Below are 16,019 nucleotides of genomic sequence, written 5' to 3' on the forward strand. Positions count from 1 at the left end.
AAAGGTCTTTGAAAAAACAGTAATCTAGACCTTAAAGTAATCAACCAATACCATGTACATCCACTTAGTTTGCTCTCCAGGTCATGTTATGTGGCAGATGAATCGAAAAATAATATTCAGTTATTAAACAGAGATTAATAGACCATAGGCATCCAGTAAATTATGCCTACACTGGAGAAATCCAAGTGATTCGGGAGTTCTGACAAGCTGCCAGATATTAAGTTAAACAATCTCACCAAAGAGCATTGATTTTCACTAAGGAGCATAACCCCACAGATGTTTTCAGGCTGCAAAGTCAATCTGAGAATTCCCTGGCTCTTGATAAACTGCCTCCTGACCGAAGCTGCCTGCATAGTAAGCGAACAGTTTCATAAGGAAGGTTTTTCGAAAATCAGACATGACCAAAGAGTTGAGAAAATTAATTCATGGTATAAAGAGGCAGAGTAAAGCTGTTATAAGGCCACCCACAGAGTGCAACTTAAGACATTTCAACAGTAACTCATTTAAATGAGTAGCAATGACACCAACTGGATTTCCAAAAAAGACAAGAAAAATTTGCAGCCAGACAGTATCAGTTCTAGTGAGATCTTCTTACAGGTGAGGCAAGTGAAACCCCCCCCCCACAAAGTAGCTTCTCAGCTCTACTAGCAAAGATATGCAGAGTTTAACTTTCCAAACTAGCCATACTATTCAACTTTTGGCAAAGAAACCACATTTAAATTTTGCTCTGGAACATTTTGTGTTTTGTAGTCTTTATTTCATCCTTCCAAAAAAGCTAACCAAGAACCTATTCAAGCTCCTCAGTGTCTGCGATTACCTACTTCCCCATTTTTTTGGAATACAATGCACCTCACGTTCCATAAAGCTGATAATTCATAGTCTCCTTCACAGGTTATTGCTTATTTCACAACTCCAGGCAATGTCTGCAGCAAACTATAATTCTACGCTATCAGAAAGAAAATATGGTAACAATTTCTAATTGATCTGAAGTTGTTTTTCTTTGAAATGTGTTTAAATATCCAGGTTGCCAGAATATCTTCCAGGAATGTGATTTTAAAGAAGACAGATTGTAACTGTTTTTCCTGGCTATACTACAGGAAATAACAGCAAGATCTTATTTTAAGTTAGTGTACTTTTATATTTCTAAGCATGAAATTAACTTTCATGAGAAAATGTCAGTAAACAAAACCTCCCAAGCCCATAACAGTGGTATTGCATTTCTGTAGAATCTTTTATCCAGAATTATCATAGAGAATAATGTTAAGTACAGATTTGCATTTTGTTTATATCTCTGCATACCACATGCACACAACTTTCATCCTACAGTGGCTAAAAATCAGTATCAATGTAAGTTTTTACCTGAAATGAGAAAGATCACATTTTGATATCAGCACTTATCCTCCACATAAATACAGAGGAGATATGGGTCCAGTGGTTACAACATTAGTCTAGAAACTGGCATATCTGGTTTCAGTCCCTGCTTTGCTGTAATCTTCATAGGCCACCACAGGGATTTTGCTCACAGAAAAAGGCACAGGATAATTATCTACCATATGCTCACATCTTTCTATCAACAGATATTTTTCACAGTATTTGCAGGGCTGGAGTGTTATAACAACTTCAAAGGCTTCAGTTTCTTAGCAGCCAGCACTTAAACATCCTACAGGCTGCAGCTTCATATCAATCACTGTAAACCTACATGCCATCTACTTGTCATCTTATTTTCACAGGTTCTTCATATCCCTCTCCCCCGAAGCACCACTGGAACAACTTTCTGGAGTGATCTGCTTGAAATGATCATTTTTGGGCCCAAGCAAACATGAAAACTTAACATTTCATAAAAACAGTTCGACTCGGGAGCATTTTTGTCATTGCAAATACAACCAAAGAACTTACAGACCTTGTGTGCTCTAGTAGCTACTGTGTATAACAGATAAAAAGTTTGCACAAATCGAAGCTTGGGATTGTCAGTACTTAATTTTAATTTTTATTTTTAGTGAGAGGCTGTGAAAACTGGATGCAGAAATTACAATATCTTATAAATGGTTAGTCAAAATCCTGAATACCTGAAGGCCTTGAATTAGCATGAAAATCCAGTGCAGGAAAACAACATACTAAGAAATTATTTCTGCTTTCAGAAAAGCACTTTTCATCTTATTTTAAATTTTTTTCCCTTTTTCTTTTTCCACTGGCTATGCAGTGTGATCCTGGATTAACGATCCGATACCTAACACAACTCTAAAATAAATTCCAGCAAATCTGACACATGGAGAACACTCAGTTCTGCATTCACCTAGAATAAATGAGCCACTGTCTCTCAAGTACTATTCCCATGAAAAAGGAAGGAACTCAACTTCCAGAAGTTACTACAAATTTTTCCTATTCCCTGCTGTAAGAGCAGTTAAGAGGCAGCTGATCTTGGTATGTTAAGGGTGCTCTGGAGATGATGAATCTGTGAAGCTGAGCCCAGGACAACATTTTTAAGTTGTGCACTCCTCCTGATAAAGTCTGCCTGCTTCTCCCACAGAGCTCTCTTACAAGATAATCAGGCCCTTAAAAGCTACAACTGCCTACTATCTAATTAATCTCCAAAAAACATGGCACATAAACGTTTCTTGTCCAACTTTGCTAAGGGATTAGAGCAAGTTTTGTTCCTTTCCAGACCTCTCAGCACACCTCTCTCAGAAAGCAGATGGTACCTTTACCTGGACTGAGAAGGAATTTCTTAAATCCCTCAGCACATACAAATTCCGGCATTGGGAATCCAACACACTAATCATTAGTTAATCCATGTAAGAACACTGCATTTCTTTCCCTTGGGAGTCAGTTACCAGAGGCATACATATTTAACTAGACATGGCAAGTAAAAGGAACAATGCATGAAGACAACACTAATTTCCACACAAGGCATTACACACATGCATCTTTTACCCAAAGACTTACTTATCATGCCGTGATGGTAGTGTGAACAACTCCTCAGACCCTCAGTGGACCAGAGAATAGACCACTGTTAATGCTTTACCTCTAGAGTCCCTTTTAAATAGCAAGTCTTTCACACTTATCAGCTCTTGTGGTTTTTCCCTTCCTGTCAACACAAGTAATTTTAGCTACAGCAAAAAGGCAGAACCTTCACAGCTAATGTTTTGGACAGCGTCCACTAACATCCCTTGAGCATTTATCGTTGGATTGGCACATGCAGAACTGTTTTCTTCTACCATTTTTTCTCTTCCCAAAATCCTATAAATTAAAATCAATATATAACATGGTGGATCTCGCTGGCCAGGCAGTATTGCCATCTTCATTTTCACATTTGTAGTACAAGAGAATTTATATGGTCTTGTAAACACAGTCCCTAAAGAAGACATTTACAAAATACTATTGTGTAAATCAGAAGACATTGAAAATCAAAATTATTTCTCTACCATATAGGACAAATTATTGCAAATTAGTTCTCTCTTCTCAAAAAAGCAGCATAAGGACACTCATTTGGTTCCTTTATACAAATAAAAGCTGTATCTCTGGGAAGATACAGGTATAGGAAAAAATTAATGTAAAGCTGTATGAATACTTTTACGGCAAACGAAAGATTCAAGATGCTGACTAAATCTGAACTATATTTCTGTAGTTATCTCTAAAACAGAGCAGATATGCCTCAGGATCTGAAATAGAAGATAACAAGGAAACACAGACATAAAAGCATGTAAAGAATGAATAAAACAAAGAGAGGTTTTGAAACAAATACAGGCTGAAACTTAGACCAGTAAAAAGGAGAAAACATAACTTGAGCCCTCCTCCATTTGGGAAATGAACAGATCTTTTAAAAATTACTCTGAGTGCAAAGACATTTATTTGCCCCAACAGTATCTTCTGAAGGAAAGATCCTGCAGGGCATCAAACTTAAACTAATTCTATTGCAGAAAAGTACAAATTATAATAGAATTCACAGTATAGAATGTAATCAAATATGAAACTGCATTATCAGACAGAATGACTATTTCTAACTGACTTTCTGTAATCAGTTAATTTAAAAGTCTGTTCTGCTTGCATATTCATAAGAAATGACCAACTTTCCCTACAGAAAAATGAATTATAATGGCACAACAATGTGAACTCAATGGACATACTACACAGAACTTAAAAGTATTCTCAATTCAGGAAGACTATGCTAGAGTCAATCTTTTCCCTCAAAAGAACCCACCCAAACCCAAACAAATAAAAACCCGTGCAAATGTGTTTATAGAAAGCTAAAAAGTTGTTGCCTTCCAGACATGCCATTTCTTACTGTTCTAGATTTCTTGTAAGGAAGAGGAGTGTATTGTGCCAGTAATGTCACACCTAAGGGCCAGAATCCTTTAATTTTTTGCCAGTTTCTCTAATAATATTTTTTCCCCAATTTTTAACAAAACATTGTTCAAGTAAAATATATTTTAATAAACTGAAGCAAAAAAATAGTCAAAACTACATTGTCGATTTGCTGGTTTACGTTAAAGAATTATAAATACCAACACATTATCATTGCACTCCGACACTTCCACATAGAAGATGTTCTACTTTCATAAGTCTGGCTTGGGATATCTAACGTAACATTTTTGGTATAAACTAACTATGACTTGAAAGTGAATGAGATGCTTGAATTCACTATGCCACCCTTACCACTATCAAGGACTGTATTTCCTGCAAAGCAGCTGTATTATGCATCATAGAATCACAGAATGGTTTGGGTTGGAAGGGACATTAAAGCTCACCTAGTTCCAGCTCCCTGCTATGGGCAGGGACAACTCCCACCAGACCTGGTTGCTCAATGCCCCACTCTGCCTGGCCTTGAAAGCTGCCATGGATGGGGCACTTAAAACTTCTCTGGGCAATCTGTTCCAGAACCTCACCACATTCACAGTAAAGAATTATTTATATATACATACAAACAAATGAACACATTTAGCCATCTGTGGCAATCTGAAGTTATGCTGCAGCACAAATTTCTTCTCTAACACAACACCTCCACCTGAGAAGTCTTCAGTTTGCTTTGATTGAAACAGGTAATAGAATAGTTGCCAGACAAAGCTTCTTAAATGATAAATGGTGAAAAGCCTCTGAAAGTGGTCAGAGTCTCTGAAAACTATTAGACAAGATGAGTTAAAGGAGGAGCTCTTGTCTTCATGGACTGTTAGTTGCCCTTGTGAAAACATCCAGCAACATGAACAACTGATATCTGGAGGGAGCAAGCCACAGACCCAATAGAGTCATTGCCTACAAGAATAATTGCAGATCCAGTGCCTCCTCAAAGAATATTCAAAGGTCTTCCTCATCCCAGTTTGTTACTTAACTTAAGCACACAGTTCAAAACTTAGATTTTTCTCTTGTTCATTTTGGTGGATTTCACTTATCCTTAAGGCGAGATACATTAGTACAAAGTACTAATATAGGCTGACTGTATCTCTGATGGGATATTCTCAGAGCCTACAAAATAAGGAGACTGGAGGGCCATAAGATGTTAAATGGACTTCCAAAGGAAATCTTGAACCATTGTGCCCATAAAGAGACTGACTGACTAGCACTATTGCAGTCAATGAGTTCACACAAACTGTGACAAACAACCTGAAGAACTGGAAGGAAGACCAGGAAGACTGAAACAGAGAGTACCTAACTGGACTAGTATATTAAATAAACCCCAAAATTAAATAAAGGGTGTTAAGAAACAAAACTACTAAGTTTGAAATATATTCAGATTTCATTTGCGCAAAGGTCCCTTGCTGAACTGCATAAAAATCAAGTATATTGGCAAAGTCACCTAACAGAGTTTTGACTATATACAGACTATAGTTCTAGGCACAGGGTAAGCTTTAGTTTGTGTACTGGCTCACTAACAGCCTGCTCAGTTCTTTCTCACATCCAGGATTGGTTGCAAGCTTTTCCCACCTCTAGCCTTTCCAGTGACCTCAGGATCAGAGAACAGCGAGGCTGTGAAGGTAAGCCAGCGATCCCTCATGCCATGCAAGAACTCCAGCAATTAAATGTTGTAAGTGTTCATACTGCAGTGCTCGGCTAAGACTAACACCTAGCTACATAAGCACTCCTCCTCCACTTACCAGAATTTCAGGATATGCTCCTAGGGGAGCAAAAGAAAGAATACTCATTCAAACATGCAGCTTGGTTCTAGCAAAGAGACAGAGTCTTTCTCAAGCCTCATAGTAACTGTTGCCCACCTAAGAAATTAGTGAATTCATTACAAAGTCAAGATTAATTGAACACGAATTCAAGAGAAGATCCAGACACTCAGGAGGCCAGTGCTCTGGAATCAGATATAAACTAAACACACATAGCTTGAAAGAAATGTAAGCCTAAACATCTTTTTCAGCCTTAACTACATTAAGATTTAAAGATCCTGTTATTCTGGTCCAACCTTCTGGCCCATCTAACTGTGTAACCATGAAAAAGATGGCCAAACTCATGTGACAAATGAAAGTTATCTTTATTTTTTCCTAATACAATGCTATGAATGGAAAACTATAAATTTTTTTCTCCCCCTATTTTACTACTGCACAATAATTAAGTCCTTTATGACAAGCAATTTAGTTAGTATGGCAAAAAAAAATTTTCTCCCATCCTGCCATCCTTCAGTCAAGTGGTCCACTCACATTGCTAATGTTCTCCAAAAGTTAGTCTTTCTTGGACTGAAATACTATATTTTAAAAGCTAATATTCTAGATTTTTCATATTCTAGGGAGAAATTGCATTATCAGATAAGCTTGTGCCAAAAAAATGAAAGGAAATGTTTCCCCACGGAGCCCTTTACAGAACTAATGGAATTAATTTTGCCTTCTACACTAGCAAGATTTAAGCAAGAAAGGCAAAACTACCTGGCTTAAGAGATATTTTCTTCCCTCAAAATTAAATAAGTAGTTTCAAATTGCAGATTTTAATTTTTTTTTTTTTAATTTCTGGATTCACTAGGCAAAAAGTCCAGCCAAAATGTTGCAACTAAGAAAAGCAGAACTTGTGACCTCAGCATATTCTTTTCTGCTTACACTTTGAGAGAGTTTTATAAACTGTGATAGGAAATGCTGAGGTTCTGGAAAAAGAAAGTAAGGTAAATATATGTAATGACTTCACATTAATAGAAAATTACAAAGGAATACAAGGCAGCTAACTCCCCCTCCCTATAAATAAATATTAACAATTCTGGACAAAAAGGACAAATAAAAATGAAAGACTGAAAGTGAAATTAAGAAGAACTAAAACAAGGAGAAAAAGTAATAGTTTCCCAGTGTAGAAAGGCCTTGAAGGAAGCAAAGATGGAAAGATTACAGGATAAAACTTATTTTCTGCCATCCTCTTAAGTTCTTTCTGCTGAACCGTATAGTCACCATCTTTACCACATGGCTACACAGACAATCCTAACACTCGCTCTTCTGAGCACCATATGACTTCTCAGAAGGGCCTTCTGAATGCTGGCTGCAGTCAAGCTGGCCAGGCTATGCCAGAAGAGGATTCCAAGCCAGAATCCTCTTTTGGGGATTTCTCAGTACTTATTGAACTTGGCAGGGGGATTGATGATGATCTGCAGAGGGTCCTTCCAACTCTAACTATTCTGTGATTTTGTGATTCCCTGAGGAACTGGTGGAGCTCAGACACCAAAACCAGATCAATATACATTCAAAATTAGATTCTTTCAGATCTGGCTTAGAAAGGAATGTTGCACTGGCATATCTCTAGTGTTTGAAAAATTGGACAAAAACGTATACAATAAATGCCAACAATACCAGTCATAAAGACCTTCTTCTGGGAAAGTTCCTGAATTAAATTACTTGCCTGGTGGTATAAAATGTGATTTTGTTACCACTGCCTATCCATACCAGACCAATCTCAGCAAGGCCACAGTGACTATATGTATGTATACATCAATATGTATGCACACATACGAACATCCCCCACATATACAAATAGGTAAGGATCAATAGAAAGAGAAAGGAATAAACAGTTTTCAGAATTCATGTTAGTTTTATAGAATAAAACGATAAATAACACTGTATTATAAATAATCAAAACACTCCTTGACATATAAAGTCAGGATATGACTGAGAAGTAAACACAAAAAATGTGAATATAAAGAAGTTCAAAATAGGAAAAAACTCTCTTCTAATAACATGCAGGATCCAATCCTCCATTCTGTTTTTCTTAAATTTCCCAAGTTCAACTGAAGCCAAACTAATTTAAGGTTTTCACTACAAGAGCAGCAGGCTAGGGGTCCAAGAATGAAATCTTGTGCTGCCATCTGAAATTAGAGTAAGCAGAAGAGACAGCAATGCTAAAACAGTTCGAACCTATCCACGCATTTCCCAGACTAAGAGAACCCACTACTGTGGCTTTAAACTTTAAAATCATACGCTGAAAACCACCGTGGTCATAGCCTTACGTGGGGCTTTCATACTAGAACACATATCACCTGCATCTTTGGTAACAATACAACTGAAAAGACTTTTCAAAACAAACCAGGTCAAACAGCATTAGTTAATATAAAGGGGTTTTGGGCTTTTTTGTAGTTACTGTGAGCAGGAGAACAACTGACACTGTTAAACATCTGTCTCATGCACCTGACAGTAAATGAAGAACACTTAATGGAAGAGAGAGATATTTAAAGGATCTCTTCACTACCCATTAAAAGCTAACTCAGCAACCAACAGAAATAACGATTAAGACTTTGAACAAAGACATAGAAAACAATACAACCTTCACAACAGTATCATATAGCCAAATGATAAATATGGAGTCTAATAAGCACAAATACAAGAACTTAAAACAAACATTGGTCTTTGCAAGATATAGAGCACGATAGCCAACACACCTGAGTAGCAAAATTAGGTCAATCAGCTCCACAATGACTGCAATCTGTACTCAGTATTAGCAATTAGACAAGGGCAAACAATCTTTCCAATGCTAGGTACCAGCATGACAACTGCAGCGGCCCATTCTCTGATATTCTGTGATGACAATGTCTTCCTTCCACACAAATGCAGCACAAAGTATTCCCAAAAGGAATATACCATACACTACCCCACAAGGACATATTCAGCACTTAGCAGGTTTCAGGAAATGTTCATGTTCTCTTGTCTCCATTCCCACTAAGGCTAATGAAGCCTTTGCGACAGTGATGGGTAGGCAGAATAATTCTGGGAAGACTAGCTGGAAACCCAAATCCTTGAACTGACAGTTAGCTTGTGCACACTACTGTTAGCTTGTACACACTACTACTGTCTCCTCTTTTTTTCCCTCCAAACAGAGGATATTTCAAAATCATTGGAAAAATGGGGTTAACATTTTGCATAAGCACTTCAGTTATTAACTGGCTCACATTAACAATCAACTAGGCTAACATAACAAACAATTCTTGTTACTCAAACTGGCGTCATTGTAATGAGCTCCAAATTAATCTCATCCGTACACAATCACTAATCTTGTTGTGTGCCAACTGGATTTTTAATCAGAACGGAGTGAATCATAGGTTGTTTTTAAAATACATTTCTAATACTTGTCATCCAAAATGAATACACACTAGAGCAGGGAAGAACTTTCCTATTTACATTCTGAGAAGCTGATTTTATTTATGCCTACTAGATACACAGGTATCAAATGCATTCAACAGGAAAACATTTTTAATGAGAATAAAGAATAAAACTGTTTATTTCTAATAATGCTTTGAGCATGAACAGCATCACCAACCTAAAGAAGCTAGCCCCCAGACTGTAGTTAATACTATATGACAAACCAAAATAAATGGACCACTTGCCCCGCTGTTGAGTTGCCTACATCATTCTAGAAGATGAGCATGCACACAATCAAATGCTGCAACCAGCAGAGTAACTACTTCTGGTAAAACACGTAATGAAGCATATATTTTGTGGTGCTGAACTTGAGACTCCAGCAGAGTTTCAAACCCAAGTGTCTAATATTTGTGCAAGGCACAAAAGCAAAGATGAGTTTTAATGAGCATTTTCAGCTTGATTCTGCAATTGCACTGTCAATGAAAGAACACAGTTGATTATCTCTGCTTGTAACAACAAGAGTGCTCAACATATCACCCCACTGCTGAAAGGCCGGCCCAACCATTTAGGAATTCTCTGGGGAAAAAAAAAAGATACCATGAACTCTTCAGCTACAGCATCTACTTTTTAAAATGCAGTATTTCTGGAATCTTGCTTTAGCTGTCTGGCTAACAGCTGCTTAACTGAACACCTGTTACCATGGTCAAATGAAAACCTAACTCGAAAGTCTGCCCATGGCCATGGAAACTGAAGAGTGACTGATCTGCAACACAGCCATTCAAATGTCTTCAGGGAAGTCTACTGCCAGCTTCTATTAGAGCCACACGAGCTTGTGGAATCTGGAGTACCTGGTTCTTGTCTCAAGCTAAGCATAATGCCTGACTCAAGCCATGCAACAGCATGTGATGACTTCTTGGAAAATGAGACACTCAGGCAGACGAGAGCAGCACATAAAGGCTCAATGTCAGAATTCCCACAGATCCAACGGCACATATTACTTGCTCGGAGACTGTACTCCTCATTTAATAAAATCTACATGCTTTTGTGCATGGTAGATTCTGTTTTGATTGCCAGGAACTGTTGCATCAGAAGTATTTGAAGATTGCTCAAGATTAGGAGCATAAAATTACGGTCAATGTGCTAATCTGTATTTTACTTCTAGCCAGTAGAAAGATATGTTAAAGCATTAAAGAATTCTGCTAATGTCTTAGAATTTGATTAAAATTATCTTCATTAAACAGTTCTCACATTTGTGGGGAAAAAGGGAGCTATTCAAAGATTTAGCACAATAACCAAGTTACTGTTAATGTAACATTCTGAAGAAAAACTCTACAAACCAGAGGGAACATTAAACAGCAAATGCGAAAGCAAAAGTACGCTATACAGACCAAAGCTGCAAGGTGGAGATAACACATTCCATACCATCAGATGGACTGCAGGAGAATGATCAAGGACCTTATCAAAAGTGATTACATTTACCTAGTGAATGCTATAGAAAGGCATAATGACTAACATAAACCAAAAATTGTTGGTTTGCAAATTTCTTCTTTAGTTTCTTTTAATTAATTTTAAATAGGCTGGTTAATATCTCATTATGTATCAAGAAGCAAATGGCTCTTCAAGTTGCTTCCCAACAAAGAGGACAGGAAATTTGTTCTGTGCTTAGGCAGAAAAGCAACACTCCCAAAAGAAGCATCATTAATGAACAATGTAAAATAGAAAGAAAGAAAAATAAGTATGTTTTTATTCTTGCAGGTTTGCCTGTGGATCACTACTGCTAGGGACTCCTTTTCACATGAGAAATGCAGCACCGTATCACTCTCAGTAAGCTTCTCCATCTGAACAGCATTTCTGCAAGATGCCCAAAATTGTCTTTATTTCATATCTCATTTGCTGTTTGTTATTAATTTCACTTTTCCATTAAGAAGTCCTCTTTTTCCTTTAACGTCAACTGTAGACAGTGGTTGCTAATATGAACATTTCTCAGGAGGCTGTAAGAATGTGAAACAAAAGAGGAAAGGAGGAAAATAGAACTGGTAAATAAGGAGTGTGAAAACAATTTTAGAATTGTCATAGAAAGTAAAACCTTTTCTATAAACAAGCCTAATGAAATTGATGTTCATCAGCACCATACCTACTTCCCAAAGGAGTTTGTGAGGTTAACAGGAAAATGATTAGGGAAAGAAAAGAAATATGACATTCACCTTTTAAAAGTTCTGTTAGGTATGCTCAAAATAATTATTCAAACTAATACTTTAAAGATTTTTATATATAACTTACTACGAAATGAATAAAGGTAGAACCAAAAACCAGCATTTGCCTGTCACACATCAAGGACATGTTCAACTCTGAGGCCACTGCCTCACACTCCTCCACCATGACATCTGTAACACAGCACAACAGCCTCTGACTTGCTCTGGGGAGCTCTGGAGACATGCTCATAAAGCATAAGAGGGGTTGCATGAGAGAGGACTGCACAAAGAGCCCCTCCCCTAGGCAAGAAGTTCAATTAAAAGACACTTCCCAGGTTTGTGTTTCTACCAGTGACTGCTATATACCCCTACACACAGCCTACAAAATGAAATATCTCATATATATATATACACATATATATAATATATATATAATATATATAATATATATAATTATATACATATAATTTATATACATATATGCAGGGGCTGCCATAACATACCACCTGGTTCTACGCTTCCTCCCAAGAAAACGAAAATCGACATCGTTACAAAAAATTATGCTACTTCTTTTTTTTTAGAAATAAATGCTTTTTAAAGACACAATTTATCAATCATTTTTCCTGAGACAGATCATTTAAGATGGTCAGATATTAAATAGACATATTTTAACAGATACTCCAAATAGTTATTGTAAAGGTAATATTGTCCTGATTAAAATGCTTTAACACGCACCACCCCGCCATTTACAGATTCAACTTTAAATCACATTAGAAAACAATGTGTTTATACTCACATAAAAGTGAGATAAAAGGTATTTATTTTGCACTGTTGGAAAATTTCTGTTGCTGAAGCTATTCTAAAAAAGTCAAGACTCCTTGCATGGTGTAAAATTCTCAAACAGTAAAGTACTTACATGCAAGGCAGAAGGATCGGGCAAAAATTCAGCATCCTCTCCAAAGATAAAATCTGGTGGCAGGTCAGGATAGTGAGCATTGAAAATTATATCCCCTGAAAAGCAATAAATGAAAACACTGTTTGCACTTCTACATATGTGCTTATAAATAAAAAATAATCACACATGACATACATTTTTAACACAGAATTTAATAGCGACATTAAAAATATTTCATGTAATATTTCATCCATGTAATTTTTACAAAAATTCACATGCAAGATAAGCATCAGATGTTTTGGGGGATGAAGTCAAATTCCTGAGGCACAGCTTCCTCCTCCTCTGCAAGCAATGAAACATGAAATACATTTTTGCTTTGTATCTCAAATGGCATTGCAAACATTATTGAGGGTTGCCTCAAAACACCAAGTTTGAAAAGAGATCTTGTTTTAATAAAAAGTACCATATTTAGATGGCTGTGTTTTGTTTATTAAGTTAAAGTCAATCCCAAACTACTAAGGCCCACGATTTTCAAAATACCAAAGCTTTTAAAACTTAGTAGCACTTACTCTCTCTTTTCCTTGCCACCCCCAACTCTGTGAAGGAAGAATACACAGTTCAATAGGAACCATTCCAACTATCCAAATTCTGGCCAAGAGAAATGCAGTACTACACATTTAAATGGAGAGACTAAAATTAACTAAAAATATAAAATTTCATCACAGCTTGACACTGAGTTGTCATCTTGCCAGTGTCACAAGATACGCAATTAATCACCGATGTGATAGTTTAAAGAAATTTGGATTGCACTATTTCACTGGTAAACATACTTCAGAGTTCATATAGATCAAGAGGTGGTCATATGCATCTGAGCTTTTAAAAAAGCCTTTCATAGCCCAAGAAAAAAGTGAAAAAAAATAAAAATAAATGTTCCTTGCCTTACTTGTCTAGCTCCCAATCATTCTTTCTTCTTTACGATGATACAAAAGAATAACCGAGCTTTTGCAGATTTGTGAGGTAGCAGACAGTAGAAAAAAAATAAGACAGTACCTACTGTGTGTTACCACTTGTTTGAAATCCACACAGCAAAGTAAAGCCAGTGTGGTAAGACTTATAAACAATTCTGTCCAGAAAAAATTAAACCACTTTTTATTTCTTAAAAAATTATGAATGCAGATCTGGAAAGAAGCATCAGATGAAGAAATCTTGCAAAGCCACATTGCTGGCTCAGGGATGTCACCACGTCAAGACATTTAACATGACAGTTTTAATTGCTGATATTCTGTAAACTTATCTTGGCTTCAGTTGGAAGTAAGGATGCTGTAAAGATTAATTGCAGCAGATGAAGGCTCATGACCAAGAAGCCAATGGTCAGTCTGCAGTAGCTATGCACCAGAGTATTGCTCCAAATCACAAACTCACCGATCATGCGACTCAGCAGAGCACAGTGTGGGTTTCTCCTGTCTGCACTCCTACCTTCCTTTCACAACTGTCAGGAGCACGTGCAAGTATGGGGTGCAGAAAATAGCAGAGGTCTGCCAGCTAAAATTCCCAACACACTCAACATAAAAATCAACCTTCTATTTAATTTAAAAGAAGAACGAAATAGGCACCAATCCTAGAGGAAATGGCATAAAATTGGAACAGGAAATGCATCTTTATTAAGCAAGAGAAAATAATTACTAAATTGCCTAAACTGTAATACAGCAACAAAGAATTCAGAAAAGTTGATGTTTACTAGACTGGGTAGTTCCTATGTCACTATAAAGCAATCATTTTCTTACTTTTACTGCAATTAAAATGTCATGTATGGCTCTTTACAACAACCTCACCAATTTCTACCAGTGAATTCGAGGTTATGTGTTGAAGGAGATGTACCTTAATACATTCTTTAACTGAGCTTTGAAAGAGGCTTGTTATGAATAACTCAGAAAACAGCACAATGAAAAAGCTTGGCCTGTGACTTAGCCCAATGCTGCTCTGAAGGAAAGAACTGTATCTGTGTTTTTGTCATGTTCCTATGTGATGACAAGTAACTCATTTAACACACACTTTCCATACTGCAGTTACTAGTTGCATGCTTTTCATTCTCTGCATTCCTGCTTTAAAAGAGTTGATGAAATAGAGTGCATATACCAACAGTTCAGCTCACTAGGAGCTGCACTCCAACTACACGCATACTACAAAAGGCTGCTTAGAATAAAAAAAGAAGGATCAAAATAACTGCTTATTTTTTAGGTTATACCTCCATATTTGACTAGCATAAAACTATTACAGAACATTACATCATGAGATGGCTTCAAGACTCTGCTTGAGTAGTGAGATTGGCAATAAACTGTATTCACCTTTGTAAGCTCCACAGCCAGGGGTGAACCTCAGGAAAGCTGTGGCAATAGGTGCAACATGGAGGTTCAAGCAGGTACAAACTCCTTCCCTTCAGAGCCTTTTCAGTTCTACCACAACATGAAGGGAACAAAGCTCACAGTAAGTCCCAGATCATCATCATATTCAGTGCTCAGTGTAACAGTAAATTAAAACTGGCATTATTAGTTTAACACACGAGGTGGTAAGCTTTTACAATTTGAGGTTCAGGTCAGCTGCATATCCCACGCAGTGATTCCTGCTGTGGGATGAGAGACATTTGAAGAAGGTACCCTCTCTGTGGTCACACTGAGGTTGGGCACATCATGTTGCAGCTAGCCAAACCTATTACCTATTACCTACTCCACATGCTCATATTTCTTCTTTACCACCCTCTGTCATATCCCTTCTTCCATTAAATATCAGTGGCATATCAGTTCTTATCCACAGTGAGTGGCCAACTATGGAGATACTTTGGTTTAAAAAAGTTTTCATGACCTACTGATCCCAAAGAACTATTCAGTACAAGGGACAGAATCCAGAGTAAAAATTAACATTGTGATTTTTGCTTTTCTGTTACTATTACTTATAATTGATAAAATTGCTTCTACTTGTCCAGGGTAAACATGCCTCAAATTCAAACTCCCAAGTCCCTTCAATTAAAGTCATTTTGAGACCAAACATATCAATATTAAAGCCAGTGTGTATATTAAGACTATTTTTCCCTGCTGTGTAGTCATTTTCCAAAAGGCCATACGTTACATAGCTACATAGGTTCTCTACGCTTCAAAACAAATAAAATCGATATTTCAGTGCCTGTTAATCATACAATCACAAAACACTATTGCCGAGACCATACTCAAAACATTTTACAACCCCATGGAACCTAAAAATCATGCTGTTGTCCTTATTTTCTAACTAAACCAGAAACGTATCATCTACACTCTCCTTCCTACAGTACTATGGGTTTTTATCCAAATGTAAACCCTAATTTATTCTGCTACAATCGAGACTCACATAGGCTGGGTGACA

At 37.0% G+C, this 16,019-nt stretch overlaps 1 protein-coding gene across 2 annotated transcripts in view; it reads right to left on the bottom strand.

Annotated features, from left to right (window-relative positions):
• Nucleotides 1–16,019, bottom strand: part of BABAM2 (BRISC and BRCA1 A complex member 2) — a 172,676-nt gene that overhangs the window by 126,589 nt on the left and 30,068 nt on the right. For both annotated transcript variants that reach the window (XM_064648436.1, XM_064648435.1), the window contains exon 4: nt 12,648–12,742. In XM_064648436.1, the coding sequence (XP_064504506.1) occupies nt 12,648–12,742 (95 nt within the window). The remainder of the gene's footprint in view (nt 1–12,647; nt 12,743–16,019) is intronic.

The sequence above is a fragment of the Pseudopipra pipra genome, chromosome 3 (genome assembly GCF_036250125.1).
Source record: "Pseudopipra pipra isolate bDixPip1 chromosome 3, bDixPip1.hap1, whole genome shotgun sequence".
NCBI classification, from domain to species: Eukaryota; Metazoa; Chordata; class Aves; order Passeriformes; family Pipridae; genus Pseudopipra; species Pseudopipra pipra.